This window comes from Condylostylus longicornis, unplaced genomic scaffold (genome assembly GCF_029603195.1).
Source record: "Condylostylus longicornis isolate FDR11 unplaced genomic scaffold, ASM2960319v2 ptg000034l, whole genome shotgun sequence".
NCBI classification, from domain to species: domain Eukaryota; kingdom Metazoa; phylum Arthropoda; class Insecta; order Diptera; family Dolichopodidae; genus Condylostylus; species Condylostylus longicornis.
Window position 1 is genome coordinate 303,937 of NW_026578003.1, and position 19,015 is coordinate 322,951.

The 19,015-nt window shown below is 22.4% G+C and overlaps 1 protein-coding gene across 1 annotated transcript in view; it reads left to right on the forward strand.

The window, feature by feature from the left end:
- Positions 1–207: 207 nt before the first annotated feature.
- LOC129608779 (neural-cadherin) overlaps positions 208–19,015 on the forward strand; it is a gene marked incomplete at its 5' end in the record, with an annotated part of 114,207 nt that continues 95,399 nt past the window's right edge. Inside the window, 2 exons of the mRNA XM_055520490.1 lie at positions 208–355; positions 1,512–1,627. Coding sequence (XP_055376465.1) covers positions 208–355; positions 1,512–1,627 — 264 coding nt within the window. The remainder of the gene's footprint in view (positions 356–1,511; positions 1,628–19,015) is intronic.

Below are 19,015 nucleotides of genomic sequence, written 5' to 3' on the forward strand. Positions count from 1 at the left end.
ATTCTACTATGTACACAAATAATAATGTAACATTTCCATTTACATACATACATTCTGACATGCAAATATCGTATAGCATAAAAATATAAAGTAAAAATTAAAATTGTGGAATTTCATATTTTAAAATTTTTATTAAAAATAATTTTAAAATTTTTAAATTCTTAAATATTTTAATTAATATAATTTTTATTTTAAATAATTTGAATTACAGTGACAAAATTTATACGTATTGGTATTGCCGATAAAAACGATAATCCACCATATTTCGATAAATCACTATACGAGGCTGAAGTTGATGAAAATGAAGATATTCAACATACTGTACTTACTGTCACCGCCAAAGATCACGATGAGTGTAAGTTATACAATATTAATTTTAATATTTAATTAATTTTGATTATATTATGTTTTGACTTTGATTAATAATATTAAAAGAAACATTAATATTTATGAAAGTGAAAAATTCCAAACTGTTATAATTTCTAAAAATTTTTGTTTTCTATCATTTCCTAAAAAAATTTTACGGTAGCATTTTAAATATTAGTACATTCAAATGTGTATTAAAAACTCAAGCAAATATTCAATCATGCATAGTCCATACAGACCAAAAATTTGTCTAACTATGAAATTCCAGAGTATATTTTTGTATTCTAATCGTGCGTAGCTACTACTAAAAAATTAATTTTCTTAAGATTATCGAGAAATAGTGCAAGACAAATAACTATAAAGTTGCAATATTATCAAAAATAATTATAAAATTTTGAATATTTTAATGCCAAAAAAATAAAGGAGACACTCCGAATTTTATTTGAGGAAATCTTTAGAATGATTAATGGAAATGTCTTCATACAACTGCAGAACACAGATGGATGCGATGAAACCAAAGAAACGAATCAAGACAGAAAAATTAAAAATAATTTTCTTTTCGAACTGAGCTACAGAGGTATGAAGAAGTTACCGACAAATTATTCTCCATATTTCTTTATACTGTAATCCTTCATTGTAATGTAAATATTGTTTACATGAGATGCTACATGAAATGAATCACTGTAATGTAAATATTGTTTACATGAGATGCTACATGAAATCTTCTACTTGAAACACCGTGTTGGCAATTAGTAACTTCATTAATGTAATATAGGCACATTACCTGTTTATAAGTTCTTGTAATTTTATGTTTCAAATAGAAGATTACATGTAACATTTCAGATAAACAATACTTAGTAATCATGTAAATTACAGTATAAAACCACTCATTACTTTGGTTACGTTATCCATCTATTCTGCAGTTGTATGAATAAATTTGCATTAGTTATTCTTATAAGAATTAATAATAAATTATAAACAACTAAACGTTGTATTAGTAATTACTAATTATAGTATAATAAAATCTTTGGAATTTTTCGGCAACCAAACTAGATTTGTATTATCCTCAAAAGTAACAAACTATTTAAAAAAAAAAAAAAATTAATTAATTAAATTTTAATTTTATAAATTAAATAAAATTACAGCCTCGCGTATTCGATACGAGATTACAAGCGGTAACATAGGCGGTGCATTTGCTGTAAAAAATATGACCGGAGCGATATATGTCGCTGGCGCTCTGGATTATGAAACAAGAAGACGGGTAAGTTTCGATTTATTTTTATTTCTATTATTCTCAATTTTTTATTTTAAATTTTATTATTTAAACTTTTATTTAAAATTTTTTATTATTTGAATGCAAAAAAAAAAAAAAAACTTGGGGAAAAAATTTTGTATTCCACGATAGACCTATAAAGCAGGAACAAAGAAAAATTATACAGGAATAAAATTCCAAAAAAAAAGTTTTCATTTTGAATAAATTAAACTTTTCTTTTTTTTTATTACCCAGAGTAGATTTAAATAATAAAAAAAAACAAAAAAAACTATGCATAACTCTATACCCAAATTCTATTCTTACGTCTCTGTATCTACATATACATATACGTATGTATGTGTATATAAAATTTATTTAAGTTTTCTAGTTCGTCGGAAATTCATGCAGTTCTAGGCTATAGTGTCTTAGCAGCCAAGTAATAGAAAACAAAAAAAAAAAATTTAATACAGAAAAACGAAAATCGAAAATAACTAGAAAACTTTAACTATAATTTTTTTTTTTTTTTAGTTCAAAGGTAATCGAAATGACAAATAGACTACGGAGGCAAATAAATCTCTTCTTTTGAACATTGCACATGCGAGAGATCCTTTTTATCACAAAATACAAAACTTATAAAAGAAGAAAAATTTAAAGACAAAAAAAAAGCATTTTTTTTTTTGCTTTTCTGGAGGATCAAGGGAAAAAAATTCATTGTAAAAAAGTTTTCAATTTCAGTTATTTTTTTTTTTAGTCTTCGATTTTTTTTTGCTTTTACTTTTTGCCTATACTTTTAAATTCCTTTAACAAATTTCTCTTTTTTTCATTTAATCCTCCGAATTTTTTTCTTTTTTCTTACAATTTGTCTTTTTTCGCTTTTTTTTTTTTACTTTTTTAGTTCTTTAAAAAGAATTTTATTTTTTTGTTTTTAAATTGAGCCAAAAAATTAGCACAGCTGTACCAATAACCATCATGATAAAAAATAATGAAAACCAAAAGAAAAAAAAACGTAAAAAATAAGGAAAAAGCAGAAGCAGATAAAGAAAACAAAAGATAAAGTGAAATCGTAACTTATTAGCACACACACACACACCTATAAACACAAAATGATGTTAATATTTATAGGTTCTGGTCATTTTCCTTCCTGCCATTTTATGTACAAAAATTGTTATAAAAGAATATAGGGATTTTGTCTGTCTGTTCAACTATTTAAAATAAAATTTAATTAATAAGAATTAAAAGGTCTCATGAAATTGTTAATTATAAATTTAATTCGGGTGAATAGAGATCATCAGGAAAATTGACTCCTTGCAGTTAATTGACATTCTAATTTTTGTTATCCAGTAACCGATGAGCGTTAAAAATTGGTCACAATAATGTTTCAAATGGAAAAATGTGATTACTATAAGCAATTAAATACTACCAAAAATACTAATTTTATAGTTTAAGATTAAAAGTAACGAAATATTTAGAACATTTAGGATAATGGACCTTAGGCTTTATTCCTAAGTAATTAAGTGAATTTTCATTTTATATAGTCCAAATTTTCGTTTTTAATCTCATTGACTAGCCCTTTTGTTTCTAAAACCTTCTAAATTTTACTAATTACTAGAATAATTTAAATTGCTTATATGCTAAGTCGTAATACAACACAATTTCCTGTTATGAGATTTTACTGTGATAATACTATTGCTTCTAAAATATATTTCTATAAAATATTTAAATTAAGTCTATTACACTATTGATTAGTACTAATGGAATCATGATAAGCAAACAAACCAATTTTCAATTAAATTATTTTTTACTTAAAACCATTGAAAAATAAATAGATTAACTATAATTTTCGTAGTTATTTAAACGAAAACCCTTATAAATTAAATTTACACTTTTAATTCACTTACAATTCACTTATAAATAAAAGTAATTAAATGAAATTAGTAAACCAAATGAAATAATAGGAAACTGCAGAAATATAGGTAACAAAATTTTCCTTTTTTGAATAAAATATAGGTGACAATACCATTAAGTATTACAATAGCTTATAGTGTTGTTGTACGTTTGTGTTTGACTAAATTCATTCATTATCATGAGAATTTCTACTAACATAAAATAATTCTTTTAATTGTTATCAAATAGAATAAAGTTTAGAACAGTGTGATACATGACATATACAATACTTACATGTTAAATATCTACATAACAATTAATTTTGGCATAACATCAAAACAAGTTAAATCCATTTTGTAAAAATTCAAGAGATTGAAATATTTTATATTTCCATTTTCTTATTCATAAAAATATTATTACTTTAATAGCTCCAGTTTCGTTCATTGCAGCATTTTCCCTTACTTCAATTATCAGCTGGAAAACATACAATACTGACGTGGGCATCATATTGAATTTAATTGCCTGTCTAATCTAGTATCTCTTATTTCAGTTTATTTAAAAGTTTCTCTTATATCACGCAAATTATGTTGAATCTACATATAATTTGCTCGAAATTTAATAATTTCGAATTAAAAGCAACTTTAATTTAAAATAATTTTTTCTCATTTCTACCGAATCATAAATTTTTCTTTCCTTTTTAATATGGCCCCATGTTTTTATTCATTTTAATTCCATACTTTTTTTTTAAAACAATTGCCTGTTAGTGTGTAATAAATTGGTATTTATAACATGTAGGCATATATTCTAAATGTAGGTTTGAATACTCTTCAGCTTAACAACATAAAAGTATGCAATAAATGAATGTGTGCTTTTGAAATATTTAAGAAAAATGTAATCCTATTTAAGTCCTTTTGACTAAAAAGTTATAATTTTCTCCAAATTTTTTTCTTTTCCGTATTTTATTGTTATCTATATCGAATATGTTTTATCATGTTCGTTATCCTTTTTTTGTTTTTGCTTTTTACGTTCAGAAAAGCAACAAGAAGAAAATATTAAGAACATTGTATTAAATATTATAGCAAACTTCTTAAAAGAGAACAAAAAAGAGAAAATAAGAGAGAAACAAAAGAAAAAAAAAAGAAAATCCTTTTTTTTTTCTCTCTTGTATTTATTTTCAGTAGTGATTTTTTTTTATAAAAAAAAAAATAAATAATAGTAAAAAATATTTTTACTTTCTTTTTCATATCTCTTCCTCGTCACCAAAAAAATTCTTCCCCTATTTTTTGTTTTGAATAAAAAAATTCAATTTTATTTTCATGAAAATTTTCAGTTTGTTTCGTTTGTCGGTGGAGAGATGGTGTTGCAAGACAAAGAATGTGCATGTGAAAATACCATTTTTGTACTACATTTTGTTTTTGGATTTTTTTCATTGTGAAAATTTTCTAACTACTCGTATATCATTGCCGACATTTTTAATATATGAGTTTCTTATTTGTACTTTGAATTTAAAACTTTAATAATTCTTTTTTAAGCAAAAAAAAAATAAGAAAAGCCAAACTCTTCTTGAAATTTTCAAAAATAGTTTTTATTTTGGATGGTAATAATTTGTCATCATTAATAATATTTTAAAGGCAGTCACTGCTTTGTTTAATATTTTAATAAAAATTTATTTCAATAACATTTCATAAATTTTTGAAATAAAACTGATTGAATGTAAGCTGTTAATATTTTCTTTTAAAGTTGCCTTTGATTTTCAGGTTGTCTTTGAATTTAGTTTTTTTATCAAAAAATAAAATGAAAGAACAGCTTAATTTAATTATTAATATTTTTACAACTAAGATAGAGCATAATTAATTACAATACAAACAAAATTAAATAAAAATATTTAGTAAAAAAAATTGAGTAAAGAAAACGGAATTTCAATGATACACGAAATTTAAAATTAATTATATTGAAAATATTGAGTAATCGGAGAATTTCGGCATTTTTCGTAAAAAAAATAAGTTTTCGTATTCTATTCCAAGAAATGAATCAACTACAAACTTAATTTTTATCTTCATTACTGTTTACTCGTATAAATTTTATTATGTCACCTAAAGTTGCAAAATTGTAGGAAATTTCCCATTTTAAGGGAATTTTGAAGTTTTGTAGGGAAAAAGGTAAAAAGACCAAAAATTTTGGGAAATTCCATTAAATTCTTATTTTCTTTATTTTACATATTTTAATTTCTTTTTTTATAGTTATGACCAAATGCATTTTTGACACTTGATCAAAAACAAAAAGTCCTATTATTTATATTCTATTATCTTAAAATGACATAGTATTACTTGTATTTACAATTTGAAAGTACCTGTTTAAGTAATCATTTATTAATTAAGTTATTCAATTGAATAAATGCAATATTGTTGTTTTGTTAAATTAATAAATACATACTTTATTTAAATAAAATGTTGCAAGATTTGTGTGTACGGGTAAAAAATTTCTTAAAGGGAAATTATGTGGGAAAAATAGGGTTTTCAAAGGAAAAAAATGGGATATTTTGAAGTAAGGGTGATAAATTGAGCAGGAAAGAGTTGTCAACACGACTACCATAAATTCAAAAATCACAATATTACTAGAGAATCTATTTTTAATATTCAAAAATTTAAAATGATATTTAGATCGCTTCGAAATATTTTATTTGCTAGAAATATTAAAAACTATTTTAATACGATCTCTTTCCTTTAAACATAATGCATGTACTCATATTTTAACGGTATATCAGGATGTAAGTAAATCAATACATATGTATAGATGATATTATTTACATATACAGTTACAATTACGTACATACATACTTGAAAAATCAAATAGTTTCCTCTTCTAATCCTTTAAGTGTATAAAAAAGTAATTTCTAAAAAGTTAATTAATTTCTTATTTAATATGAACAGTATGTTTATGAAAATTATAACTTAGTTGTATGTAACATGAATGCTGTAATAACTTGAACAACATAGATACATGTTATCATATCAAATGTTATCATACACACATATTACTCTTTATATTAAATTAGAATAAACTGTTCATATACACCATTTTCATATAAAATGAACGTACATACATTAAAATAGAAATAAGAAATTGTAAACTTTTCCTAACAATATTACATACATAATATTATTGTATATTATTTTTTATATGTAGCTTAATATATTCACATAAACATGCTGTAATATTAACCTAAATAATAATTGTATTTCATATAAAAAAAAAATAGTTGAATGAATATTGCTACTTTGTATGTTAAAAAGGATTAACATAAAAATTTTTTAAAAAGTATTTAAAACAAATGTGATAACTTTTAAATTAAAACAAAAAAGAACAAATAAAAATACAATAAATGAAACACTCCTTTTGATATAAGAATGTTTGTGTACAATCTTTAAGGATTTCTTTTTATATAAAATTAATTTCTAAATACTCAAAATTTTATATAAACCTTATATATATACTAATTATGGTTTTTCTTCAGAATATTAAATAATATATTTTGATATACATATAATATGTATATATATGCATAAAGTTAGAAATATCTCGAACGCAACAAGTAAATATACACATAACTCTATATATACAAATATATTGTTATGATTTATGTTTTTGTATTTTTGCTACATGCATTTCAGAAAAAAAAAAAATAATTAATTCTTTAAAAATTATTTTAAATACTATAGATACATATATACATATGTTTTCCTCATGATAAATTTTCATAGAAGCTTAAGCAATATTATGGTTCTTAATTAAATAATTATATACACACATTATATGTTCTTAATTAAATAACAACAGATTTGAATGGAAATTTAATAAGGTTTTGAAGAAAATAATTGAAATTATTTATAAAACTTTTAATTGTAGATATTTATAGCATATATATTAGAATTCTTTTTCATATATATATGTATAATATATTTCAAATTTTCATATATAAGTATAATATTTTGTTTAAATCACATTTTGGAGTGTAAGGAGAGCGAATATAAAGTCAGATAGTGAAAATGTGAGTTATTATAAAATTATTGTGGCCACGGCTACTAAATAATCTGGATTATGTATAGGTACTTGATAATTTCACTCATAAATCTCTCATATTTGCACTCATTTAATTTTTAAATAATAGTCTTATATCAAAAATATTTTATTAGTAAATATCTTCAAAGAGATTTAAAGAGAACTACATATATTTACTAAATTTTACTATTTTTAATTTCAAAAAATTAAAAACGTTTTAATAAATTTTATTCATGTGTGGATAATAGTGTATAATGTTATAAGAATTTAACTAAAGAGCTATTGACTGTTGTTGGTATATAAAAAATATTTAAAAATTTTTTTCCGAATATTTATCATCCTATATGTATATAAACGTAATAAATATATATACATACCTATCTTATACCTATGTATTTAGGAATTACTAAATTAAATAGCAATAATCTTAAATATTATAATATTTATAATAATTTATACATATATACATATAATATGTATTCACTTCAAGAATTGAAGTAAAAAATTTTTCTCCTTGTAAATAAAATTTGTATATAGGCATATGTTATTCAAAATAAATCTTTTAAAAAGAAAATTACCTTAATTTTAACAAATCCCTTTCTTCTTCTCTGTTTTTTTTTTCTTTTCTTTGTTGTAACATTACATTACATAAATCCCTATACCGCAGAGTTTAATTAACAGGAATGTATAAAATAAACTTTTTAACCCTTTTTCTCATGAGATTTTTACATGTATATAACAGAATTTATTTTATAGCTATAAATTTAATATACAATAATATGTATAGCTATAAGTTATTGTTATACAACATTGTTAACATTATTGTTATGCACATATTTAGTTTATATTTTATTTATATACATATTACCCTTATACAAGTGTTAATATATTTTTTTTGTGTTATAAATTTAAAAAACTTTCAAAACAATAAAAAAAAAAAATTTAAAGAAAAATAAAACAATTTCCACATCCTGCTAGTAAATCTTGTGTGTTGTGTATCAGGATTTAAATTACAAACCACATTATTTTATATACATACCTAAATACACTTTCACTTGATGATTTTTAAATTTTTTTTTTTGGTTGGCACATGTAAAAATTTTGAAATTTTTATTATATTTTTGGAAGCTATTTATACCCGTACGAACGTATGTTCGAAGGGTATACTAAATTTGCCTTACCGTTTGTAACGCTAAGAAATAACGGTGTTAGATATAGACTCAAGTGTATGTTTTTGATCAGCGTCAAATTCTGAGTTGATTTAGCTTTGTCTGTCCGTCCGTCCGTCCGTCCCAACGATAACTCAAAAACTAATTGAGCTAAGTTCACCAAATTTTCACAAATGATTTATTGTAGTAAGTGCCAGAACCCTATTTAAATTGGACATGATCGGGGTACCGGTTCGGGTAGCTGCCATACAACTTCAAAATTTATTTGACTATATCTCAGAAACTATAAAAGTTATGGTATTGAAATTTCACACAAACGAATATATTAGTAGGGCCATTATGCCCCATAAAAGTCGTTGAAATTACTTGGCTCCTTCTGGTACCTGCCATACAACTTCAAAAGTTATTTAACTATATCTCAGAAACTATAAAAGCTGTGATATTGAGATTTCACACAAACGAATATATTAGTAGGGCCAATGTGTCTCATAAAAGTCGTTGAAATTACTTGGCTCCTTCTGGTACCTGCCATACAACTTCAAAAGTTATTTGACTATATCTCAGAAACTATAAAAGCTGTGATATTGAGATTTCACACAAGTGAGTATATTAGTAGGGCCGATGTGCTTGATAAAATTCGCTAAAATTTCTTGGCTCTTTCTGGTAGCTGCCATACAACATCAATAGTAGTTTGGCACAACCAGTATTTTGAATAACACATAGTACTGAAATTTTGCATAAATTAATATGGTAATACGGCAACTTAAAGTCATAGTCTGCCCCATAGTTAGTTATAGCACATTAGTTATTCGCACATAGGATAACAAATTCGTACGGGTATCACAGAGTTGACAAGGTCAACTCTATTTTTTTCTCGTTTGCTTATAAAATTAGTTGTTTTTTTAATTTATTAAATTACTGGAACATAAAAATTTAAATTTTTTTCTGAATAACTACACTTTAAATACATTTCAGTATTTTACATCTTGTAAGAAATGTAAAAACCTCATTATACACTTAAAAAATTTATTTTATACTAAGAAAACGTAAGTAACTCAATGTTTTTTTGTAGAAAACGTAAAAAAATTCATTGTTTACTCAGAAAACGTAAAAAACTCATTATTTACTTAGAAAACGTAAAAAACCCAATACTATCATAAGAAATGTAAAAATCTCAATATTTTAATATAAAACGTAAAAAACTCATTATTTACTTAGAAAACGTAAAAAACTCGATATTTTTTTATATAAAATGTAAAAAACTTATTATTTACTTAAGAAACGTAAAAAAACTCATTATTTATTTAGAAAACGTAAAAAACTCAATACTATCATAAGAAATGTAAAAAACTCAATATTTTTTATATAAAACGTAAACAACTCATTATTTTTTATACAGAACATAAAAAACTCTTTTTTAACTTAGAAAACGTAAAAAACTCAATATTTTCATGTAAAACGCAAAAAAAGCTCAACATTTTTCATTCAAATGTACAAAATTTAAATTTGGTGCACCTGTTTCAGAATTTTGGTAAAATTCTAATATAACTGATATTCCAACTATGAAATGTAATTAAAACATTTTAAAATCAAATTGAGTTCAATTTTATAATTTAAATCTTGCCTTAATAGAATAAATTCGCAATAGAACCGAAAAATTCGATTATTTTAATAAAAACATTGGCAGTTCTACGCTGGGAATATTTTTCTTCTTTACAAAACATGAAAATATTAATTATTAGAAAAACTTTTCAAAAACTTTTATATTTTAAAATTAATTGCACTTCAAGTACATTTACATGCATTTATAAGTGAAACAAAAATGAAAAATTAAAATATAAAATTCTAAATGACGGTGTACGGATTTTCTTAATTTTCTTTTCTATCTTCTTTGGAATACGTTCGAATATCTTAATTTTTACCAATACCAGGAATGTATGAAGGGAAATGAAATTTTTCTTAAAATTTATTCTATTTCCAATATTCATCCGCAATAATAGAGATAAAGAAAAATATGTTACCGTTGTAAGGATAAAGTGAAAATAAAATTTATTTTTACATTATATTTCAAAAATAAGAAAATTAATTTTATTTCAAGGAAATAAAAATAATGGAATAATATAGAAAATTTACTAGAAAATTGAATTAAATGAGTTCACAATCATATTTTTATACTCATATATATATATATATATATATATATATATTTTTTTTGCATTTGACTTTATAAAAACATTCTAATACTATCATTTTTTCCCCTTTATAATATAAATTCAATGATTATCACTTGATTCTGTGATATACTGCGAGGGCTGATATATACGAGTATAATATGTTTCTTTCTTTAAATTATATTAAATATGCTTATATAAAATACAAAGTAAGGAGGATGGTTGAAAATTTTTTGAAAATATTTTTAAACAAAATCATCTTGTACACATTTCTATTTCCAAGGGTAACAAAGTGAGCATTAAAAACCACACTCTAAATTTAAGTGAGTGAAATAATTTTAAAAATATACGACACGTACTGTATTGCAACAGTATTTTTTCTGTTTGCGTCATATGTAAAATTTAGTATTGCTTTGTTACGAATTCGGCGTGATAAAATTTGTTGTTAATTGTGTAATTTTCCTAACTTCTTCTATTTACTAATTTTATATAACACAAAAGAAAAAATTATTCAAAATTAAGGCAACGAATCAGCCTTTGCCAAATAGACTTTAAAATAGCTTTTAAAGAGACTTTAAAACAAATTTTATTGAACTGAAAATTTTTGGTCCACATATACTATAAAAGGAGAAAAAAGACAAAAGTATTTTCTTTTTCTATAATAAAAAAAAACGAGAAATCAACGTAAACGAACTTTTTTTTTGCTCTTTTATCCTTAGCAATGTTATCCATGGTTATACTCAACATAATTTTAGTTATCATCATTACGCTTTTTATCCTTTAATGTTTTTCATATACAATATAATGTTATTTTATTGTGTGGTATTCAATTTTCATGTATATGATCATATTTTTCCCTATCTCAAACAAAAGTGATAATGCGGAACATTTACACATTTAAAATTACATACAAAGTACAATATGCATGTGAGTATTGATTGCAAATGTTGTAAAAAAATTTTATTTTTTTTTTTGTATTTCAAAACGTAATTCTTCTAAAATCATTCACACAATTGAATTTTATCAAAAAGGCGGCGGCATTGTGAGAATAAAAAATTCTTAAAAAAAGCATTTATTTTGTGAAAATTCTTTTAGCATTTAAAATACAATGTGTATCACATATACATCCATAAAAAAACCTTGAAGTTTATTAAAAAAGAAAATATTCAAAATAATCCTTTTTAAAAGGATTCTTATAGATTTTTTTTATTATTATTAAAGTATTGTTATTTAAAAAAAAAAAACAAATTTCCAACCGTGTTTCGTAGAACTAATTTTAGATGAAAAATAAAAGATGACATTAAAAATAAATAACGACAATCATAACAAAAGTTATATTGCTTTTCATTCTGACACTTTAACAAGAAACAACCGCAACAGAAATTAATTAAGGAAATTTAAAATATGAAAGTTGAATTTTAGATGATCTGGAAAAATTTTCACTCAAAATGCCTACGAGTATTAGAGTCTAAAACTTAATATTCTCATATAGAACATAGAAAATCCATTATTTACTTATAAAACGTAAAAAAACTCAATATTTTCATATAAAGCGTAAAAAACTCATTAATTACTTATAAAACGTAAAAAACTCAATATTTTTGTATAAAACGTAAAAAACCCAATATTTTCATATAAAACGTAAAAAAACTCAATATTTTCATATAAAATGTAAAAAATTCATTATTTACTTATAAAACGTAAAAAACTCAATATTTTCATATAAAATGTAAAAAATTCTTTATTTACTTTGAAAACGTAAAAAACTCAATATTTTCGTATAAAACGTAAAAAACTCAATATTTTCATATAAAACGTAAAAAGCTCAATATTTTCGTATAAAACGTAAAAAACCTCAATATTTTCATATAAAACGTAAAAAACCCAATATGTTCATATAAAACGTAAAAAAACTCAATATTTTCATATAAAATGTAAAAAATTCATTATTTACTTATAAAACGTAAAAAACTCAATATTTTCATATAAAATGTAAAAAATCATTATTTACTTATAAAACGTAAAAAACTCAATATTTTCATATAAAATGTAAAAAATTCTTTATTTACTTTGAAAACGTAAATAAACTAAATATTTTCGTAGAAAATGTAAAAAACTCAATATTTTCATATAAAACGTAAAAAACTCATTATTTATATAGAAAACGTAAAAAACTCAATATTTATACATAAAACGTAAAAAACTCAATATTTATACATAAAACGTAAAAAACTCAATATGTTTCATTCAAAACACAAAAACCCTATTAGCCATTCTACAAAATAATAGTTTATCATAATTAATAATCACGTACATTTGTTAGAGTGAACTTACTGAAATAAACTATAACGCGAGACACATCCTTTTCAACATAAATACTATTCAAAGAATACCCAATATACGTGTTTTAGAACTTTAATTTTAAAAAGCCGGTTTTGACATTATTGCAATCCTATAAGGGAGTCACATAGCATCAAATAAATCAATTAGAAAATTTTGACTAATTTCTTATATATTTTTTATTTACCATATTGTTCTTATTCATAGAACAATTCACATTCATTCGACCATTTTCGAATTTTTTTAAATTTTTAGTTTTTTACAAAGCAGATTCTGAAAATGTGTGTTTCTCTTACTCTTTGAATTAGAAATATTTTCATTAACATTATATTAAATTGCCTTCACGAAAATTATAATTAATTAAAAAAATCATAATTATGTTCCACTTATGTATTCAAAATTACAATTTTCAAAGAATTGTAGCAAGCTATACTTACATAATTTCCTAATCTTAATGATCTTAATTATTTGATAAAAATCACATTAGTTGAATTTATTTTTCAAAAGAAAATAAACTAAATCTGTAAAATCATAAGTAGGTACTTGATTAGCCTTTACTAAAGTAAACTTGAATTTAATAAACCGGAATTAGAAAATTTCCTTTTGATCTTTACTTAAAAATTGGGTCATGTAAAAAAAAATAATTATAAAATTAAAATAAATAATTTAAAATTTTTTTTAAAATTTTCAAACAAAATTCTCTAACACATTTTTAACATTTTAAATTCTTCATATAAAATTTAAATTATTTTGCAAACTACACACAAATTCTTTTTATAAAATTACTCATGCGATAAACCAAAAAGTCCAATTTTTTATTTACTTTATTTGTTAACTATATAGGTAAACATATAAAATTGGTCTATAAGGAATACCATAATAAAAATACACCCTGCAAATTCTTTTTAACTTTTTAAATTTGAAAATAGGACCTACCTATATATAGGCAATTTTTTTTTTGTTCAATGATTTTGTTACCTATTCCTAAATTACCTTTTTGATTTTGAAAATTTATTTAAATAAATTTTTAAAATTTACAACAATTTCTCCTAATAACAAATAAAATTTTATTAAATAATTTCTGTTCTGGAACCATAGCAAATTGTTAGTTTAAGGAAGTAAATAAAGTTATGTATAATGGTCATTCATGACTTTATTGTTCATATATTTATTGTATATATGTACGAGTACATAATAATATTTATTATACAATAAACTGCATATATATATATATATATATAAAAAGTAAATGGATATAATGTAATGCACATGTTACAAAGTTTATTGTTGTAATCAGTAAAGCATTTAAACTTTAAAAATGTCCCATTTAAGTAATCATTTGTAAGTTTTATTTTTATTTCCATATGAATTGTAGTATGCATTAGTGTGTGTGTGTATATATAAAGGGGAACAGAACAAACAAGTATTGTTAAAATGTTGTATGTACCATTATATAGGGTAATATAAGGCAGATTTTGTTCACATTCCAGTAAAACAAAAATCTTATAGGCATCAAATTCGTTTTAATACAATTTAGAGATCTTTGTGGGATTTAATTTCAATTTGTATTTTATTCGACCAAATTATTTACTGTTAAGTTCCAAATAAGGTCTAATATTTATTTGGGGAATATCTTTTACAATAACATAAAACTGCTTAAACCAGAATTGATAGTTGGGAAAAAATCAAGTTTAAAAACATGTACATACAGTTACCATAATATCTGAACAAATTTTTACTCTCTAGTGGCTCAAATTAAGCCCTTGTTTATTAAATTTAATCTAATATTTTTATTGAAATATTTGTTTTTTCTCGCCTTCAATTTAATTGTATAAGTTGATGACTATAAATAATAAGCTTTTCCTAAAATTCGAAAAGTGACATTTTCCAGCAAACTGTGCAATAAAATTTCGAGATAACATGAGAACTTTAATTTAAAACCATTTTGTTTTTGTAGGAAATTTTTTCTCTACACTCTGTTTGCATTTAAGTAATATAATATTCTGGCAGCACACTATATTTTACCAATTATACGTATATGTTTATGCATTTGTTACATTGTTTAAATATAAAAGAATCTCATTCAATACTTCCTTTACAAAAATTTTTTGAACCTATAGGTACACAAATTATTAAATATGAATTGTGTTTGTTCTAAAAATATCAACTATACATAAAACATGTGTAGTTTTACTATATAACAAATTTATAAAGTATGTATACATAAGTGGAAATTTTACTCTTACTTTCTTCATAAAATGTATAACAGATTTTTAGGTACCCTACTTCTTTTTATGCATAATTTAAAATTAAATAAAGTACTCATATTTGTATAGGTAAAAATAATAAATTCTTTTAGATGAAATTTAAAATGAAATTGAATAAATTCTTATGGTATTTCCTCTAGCAAAAAATTCTATACTTAAAATACTGAAATAAATTCATAAGCATCCTTATAAATACAAACTAAAATTAAACGTGTGTTGGTGTGCTAATATAAAATATTCAAATATTAAGAAAATATTGGAATAATTTTTAAAAAAATTTATAAAATTTGAAAAACAGTAACAAAATTAAAAACGAAGGAAAGGACTTACACACACGGTTACCTAATTTAAACATTGTTTATGTTAGAAAAATCTGGAATTTATTTAAAATTTTTTTTAGGGCTTTATACAAACAACAAAACCTAAATTAAAACTGTTGAACAAATGAATTAAAATTTATAGGTTTTTTCTTTGAATTTAATTTTAAAAATATAATTATGCAAACACGTGCTTTTTGATATAGAACTCATCCATAAAAGTACAACCATAGATACCTAAACATGATTAAGAGAAATCTCTTATCAAGATATATAAAATTAATTTTTCGATTCCGAATTTTAAATGTTAAAAACAAGAAGTTCTGTTGATTAAAACTGACATTTTAACATCTATGATCAATATAACGTGAAAGCTTTTATTTAAAGTGATACATATATATGTATAACAGATTTGTATAACAATTTTTTCATTCAAATTCTCTAATTTAAACAACAAACTGTCAAAAAAAGAAGTTCAGTATTGAAGTTTGATAAATTTTCATTCATGAAATCTTATACAAAATACAGCGTAGTTTCTAGAAAAACTTTAAAAGTACAATAAATAAAAATTCAAATTTATTGCCATTTAAATCAAAATTATAGAAATTATTAATATCTATACTGATTGACTTAAAATTATGAGCAGCAAATTCTCTCTATTCTATTGTTAAATTGAAATTCATAATTTATTATATTATTTTATTTTATTAATATTATAACATTCATCTTAATAAATTTTTGGACAAACACCTTTATTTTTTTACTTTATTCAAAAAATTCAATCTATTTCATCAATTTATTTTTAATAGGATATCTTCAAAACTGATAATATAATAAATTACCCTATGAATGTAATGTGAAACACATACATACGTATTTATTAAAATAAAATCATATTAAATCAAATTGACATATTTGACAATTTGACATATAATGTCAGAATTTTTTTTTTGTTTCATGAAAATTAATAAAAATATGACTTTATAAATGAATGTGTGTACAAAATAATATCCTTATTTCCACCAAAAAAACAATTTATATAATATATTAAAACACCTGCCAATTAAATATGCCATGTAAATGTCACTCAGTTGTCAATTAATAATAATCTATTAATGTATATAGTTATAATAAAAATTTATTATTAAAGGTTAATAATTATGGCATACTTTAAAATATTTTTTTTTTTTTACTTATTTCTTGAAACAACCTTATATCCTTGTGTATATAAGGAAATATATATATAGAAACAATCGATATACAAAAGTATACTGTATCACTGAACATACACTTTCGGGGCGATTTAAATTTTCTCGCTTTGCAATTTTTTAATAATTTTTTGCTAAAAAATCTAAAAATAATTAGGCCAAAAGTTCCTCTTTATTTGTCCTAAAAATCCTATTGACGAAGATATTTTCGTTTTCCATCCTTCATTTTAGAAACGCTTCATGAATGTAAATCGGTATTAAGGTGTAACTATACAAAATTTACATATTTAGGCTCTTCATATACAGATGCATGTTATTATGATCCGAATAGATTTTTAAATGAAAAATATTCGACAAAAAAATCAAAAATTTATTATTCCAAAACAAATTCAAAAACCTTTTTGATCTACTCCAAAAAAGCCTAATTTCCTCAAATAAATTTTCATTACTTAATGAAAATTTATTTGAGGAAATTACATTAGTTTTCCAATTTGTGAATTTAAAGTTTGTACATCATCGCACTTTACTTGAAATCACAGCGTAAATCTAATATCATAAATAATTGTGCTACAATTTATAATTGTTATTACCATTAACTCGATCACAAGTTTATTTTAAATTAATTCCTCAAAGTATGACTCAAGTTTTGTCTTAATAGTCTTAAAACTGCTGGTTGATTGCTATAAGGTATCAAAAATAAAAATTTGTTTATGTTCAAATTTTTTGAGGAAAAAATTTCAAATTTCAACCGAATTACGTTTATTTTTTTTTTTTTTTACCTTCTTCACTCCTAGGAGGAGTATAGGGCTAGTGCATGATATCTATCATGCCCTAGTTTCTATAGTCATAGAGAGTTAGCTAGGTAGGTGACTAGTCTACCGTAGTGTTTATTTATATTAAATATTTCAATTTATTAATATTTACTGTTTATTTTTCTTAGGCTTTAGTATCGAATATTATGAATATTTGGAAATTACTTGTATAATATTTATTAGTATTGCATATTAAGTTATATAATATTGAATATAATTTTTATAGTGACCTGGCCGGGACGTTTATTAAGGATTCTAAATTTAAACTGAAATAAAAATTTAGAAACTAGAAAGAAAAAAATTTTTACAAACCTTATTTTTTTTTGTTTAAATAAAAAGTTTACTCGTTTTTGCTCGTATATTTTAAAATTTGCTCTACACATACAAAAATATAATCAAAAAAATAATCTTGCGGAGTGTAAAATCGGATTAAAAAATTTTTATGAATTTATTTAAAGAAAATTTTTTAAATATTTTTTATAAACAATTTTCCTAATGCTCATATAATTTTTTCATCCTACGGATATGCAACATACATATATATTTTTGTATACGTAATTTTTTAGCATTCTTTTTTTTTCATTCTTCTAAAATTCTATAAGAATAGAAGAATCATTTTTCCATTTTGTTTTTTATATTAGTTTTCATTAAATATAAAATTATTTATTATTTAAATTTTTAAATTATTTTCAAATCTTAAAAAAACAAAAACAAACAAAAGAATATCGAAATGTATGTGCACTTGTGTATAATATTTCTTTTATTTATGAATAACATTAATTATAAAAAAAAAAATTTATATTTTCATGGTATACAAAAATCTTTTTTATTATTTTTAAAATCTTAATATTCTTCTGAAAATATTATATATTTAGATTTAGTTTTATAATAAATTTATTTAATTTTTTAGAAAATAAATTTGAAATTTATAAATAAAATTAGAATTAATGAATATATAAAATTGCCTATGGGTAATCGGGTATGGGTAAATTATATAAGATTTTTTTTTTTACGATTGGCACAATTTAAATAATAATTTTGCTTTTGTTCTGGAAAAAAAAAATGCTTTTAGAAAAGAAAATTCTTAAGATTTATTCAAAATCAAATATAAATAAATTATAATTAATTTATTTTCAATTTAAAAATTCTATTAAAATTTTAGTTATATGC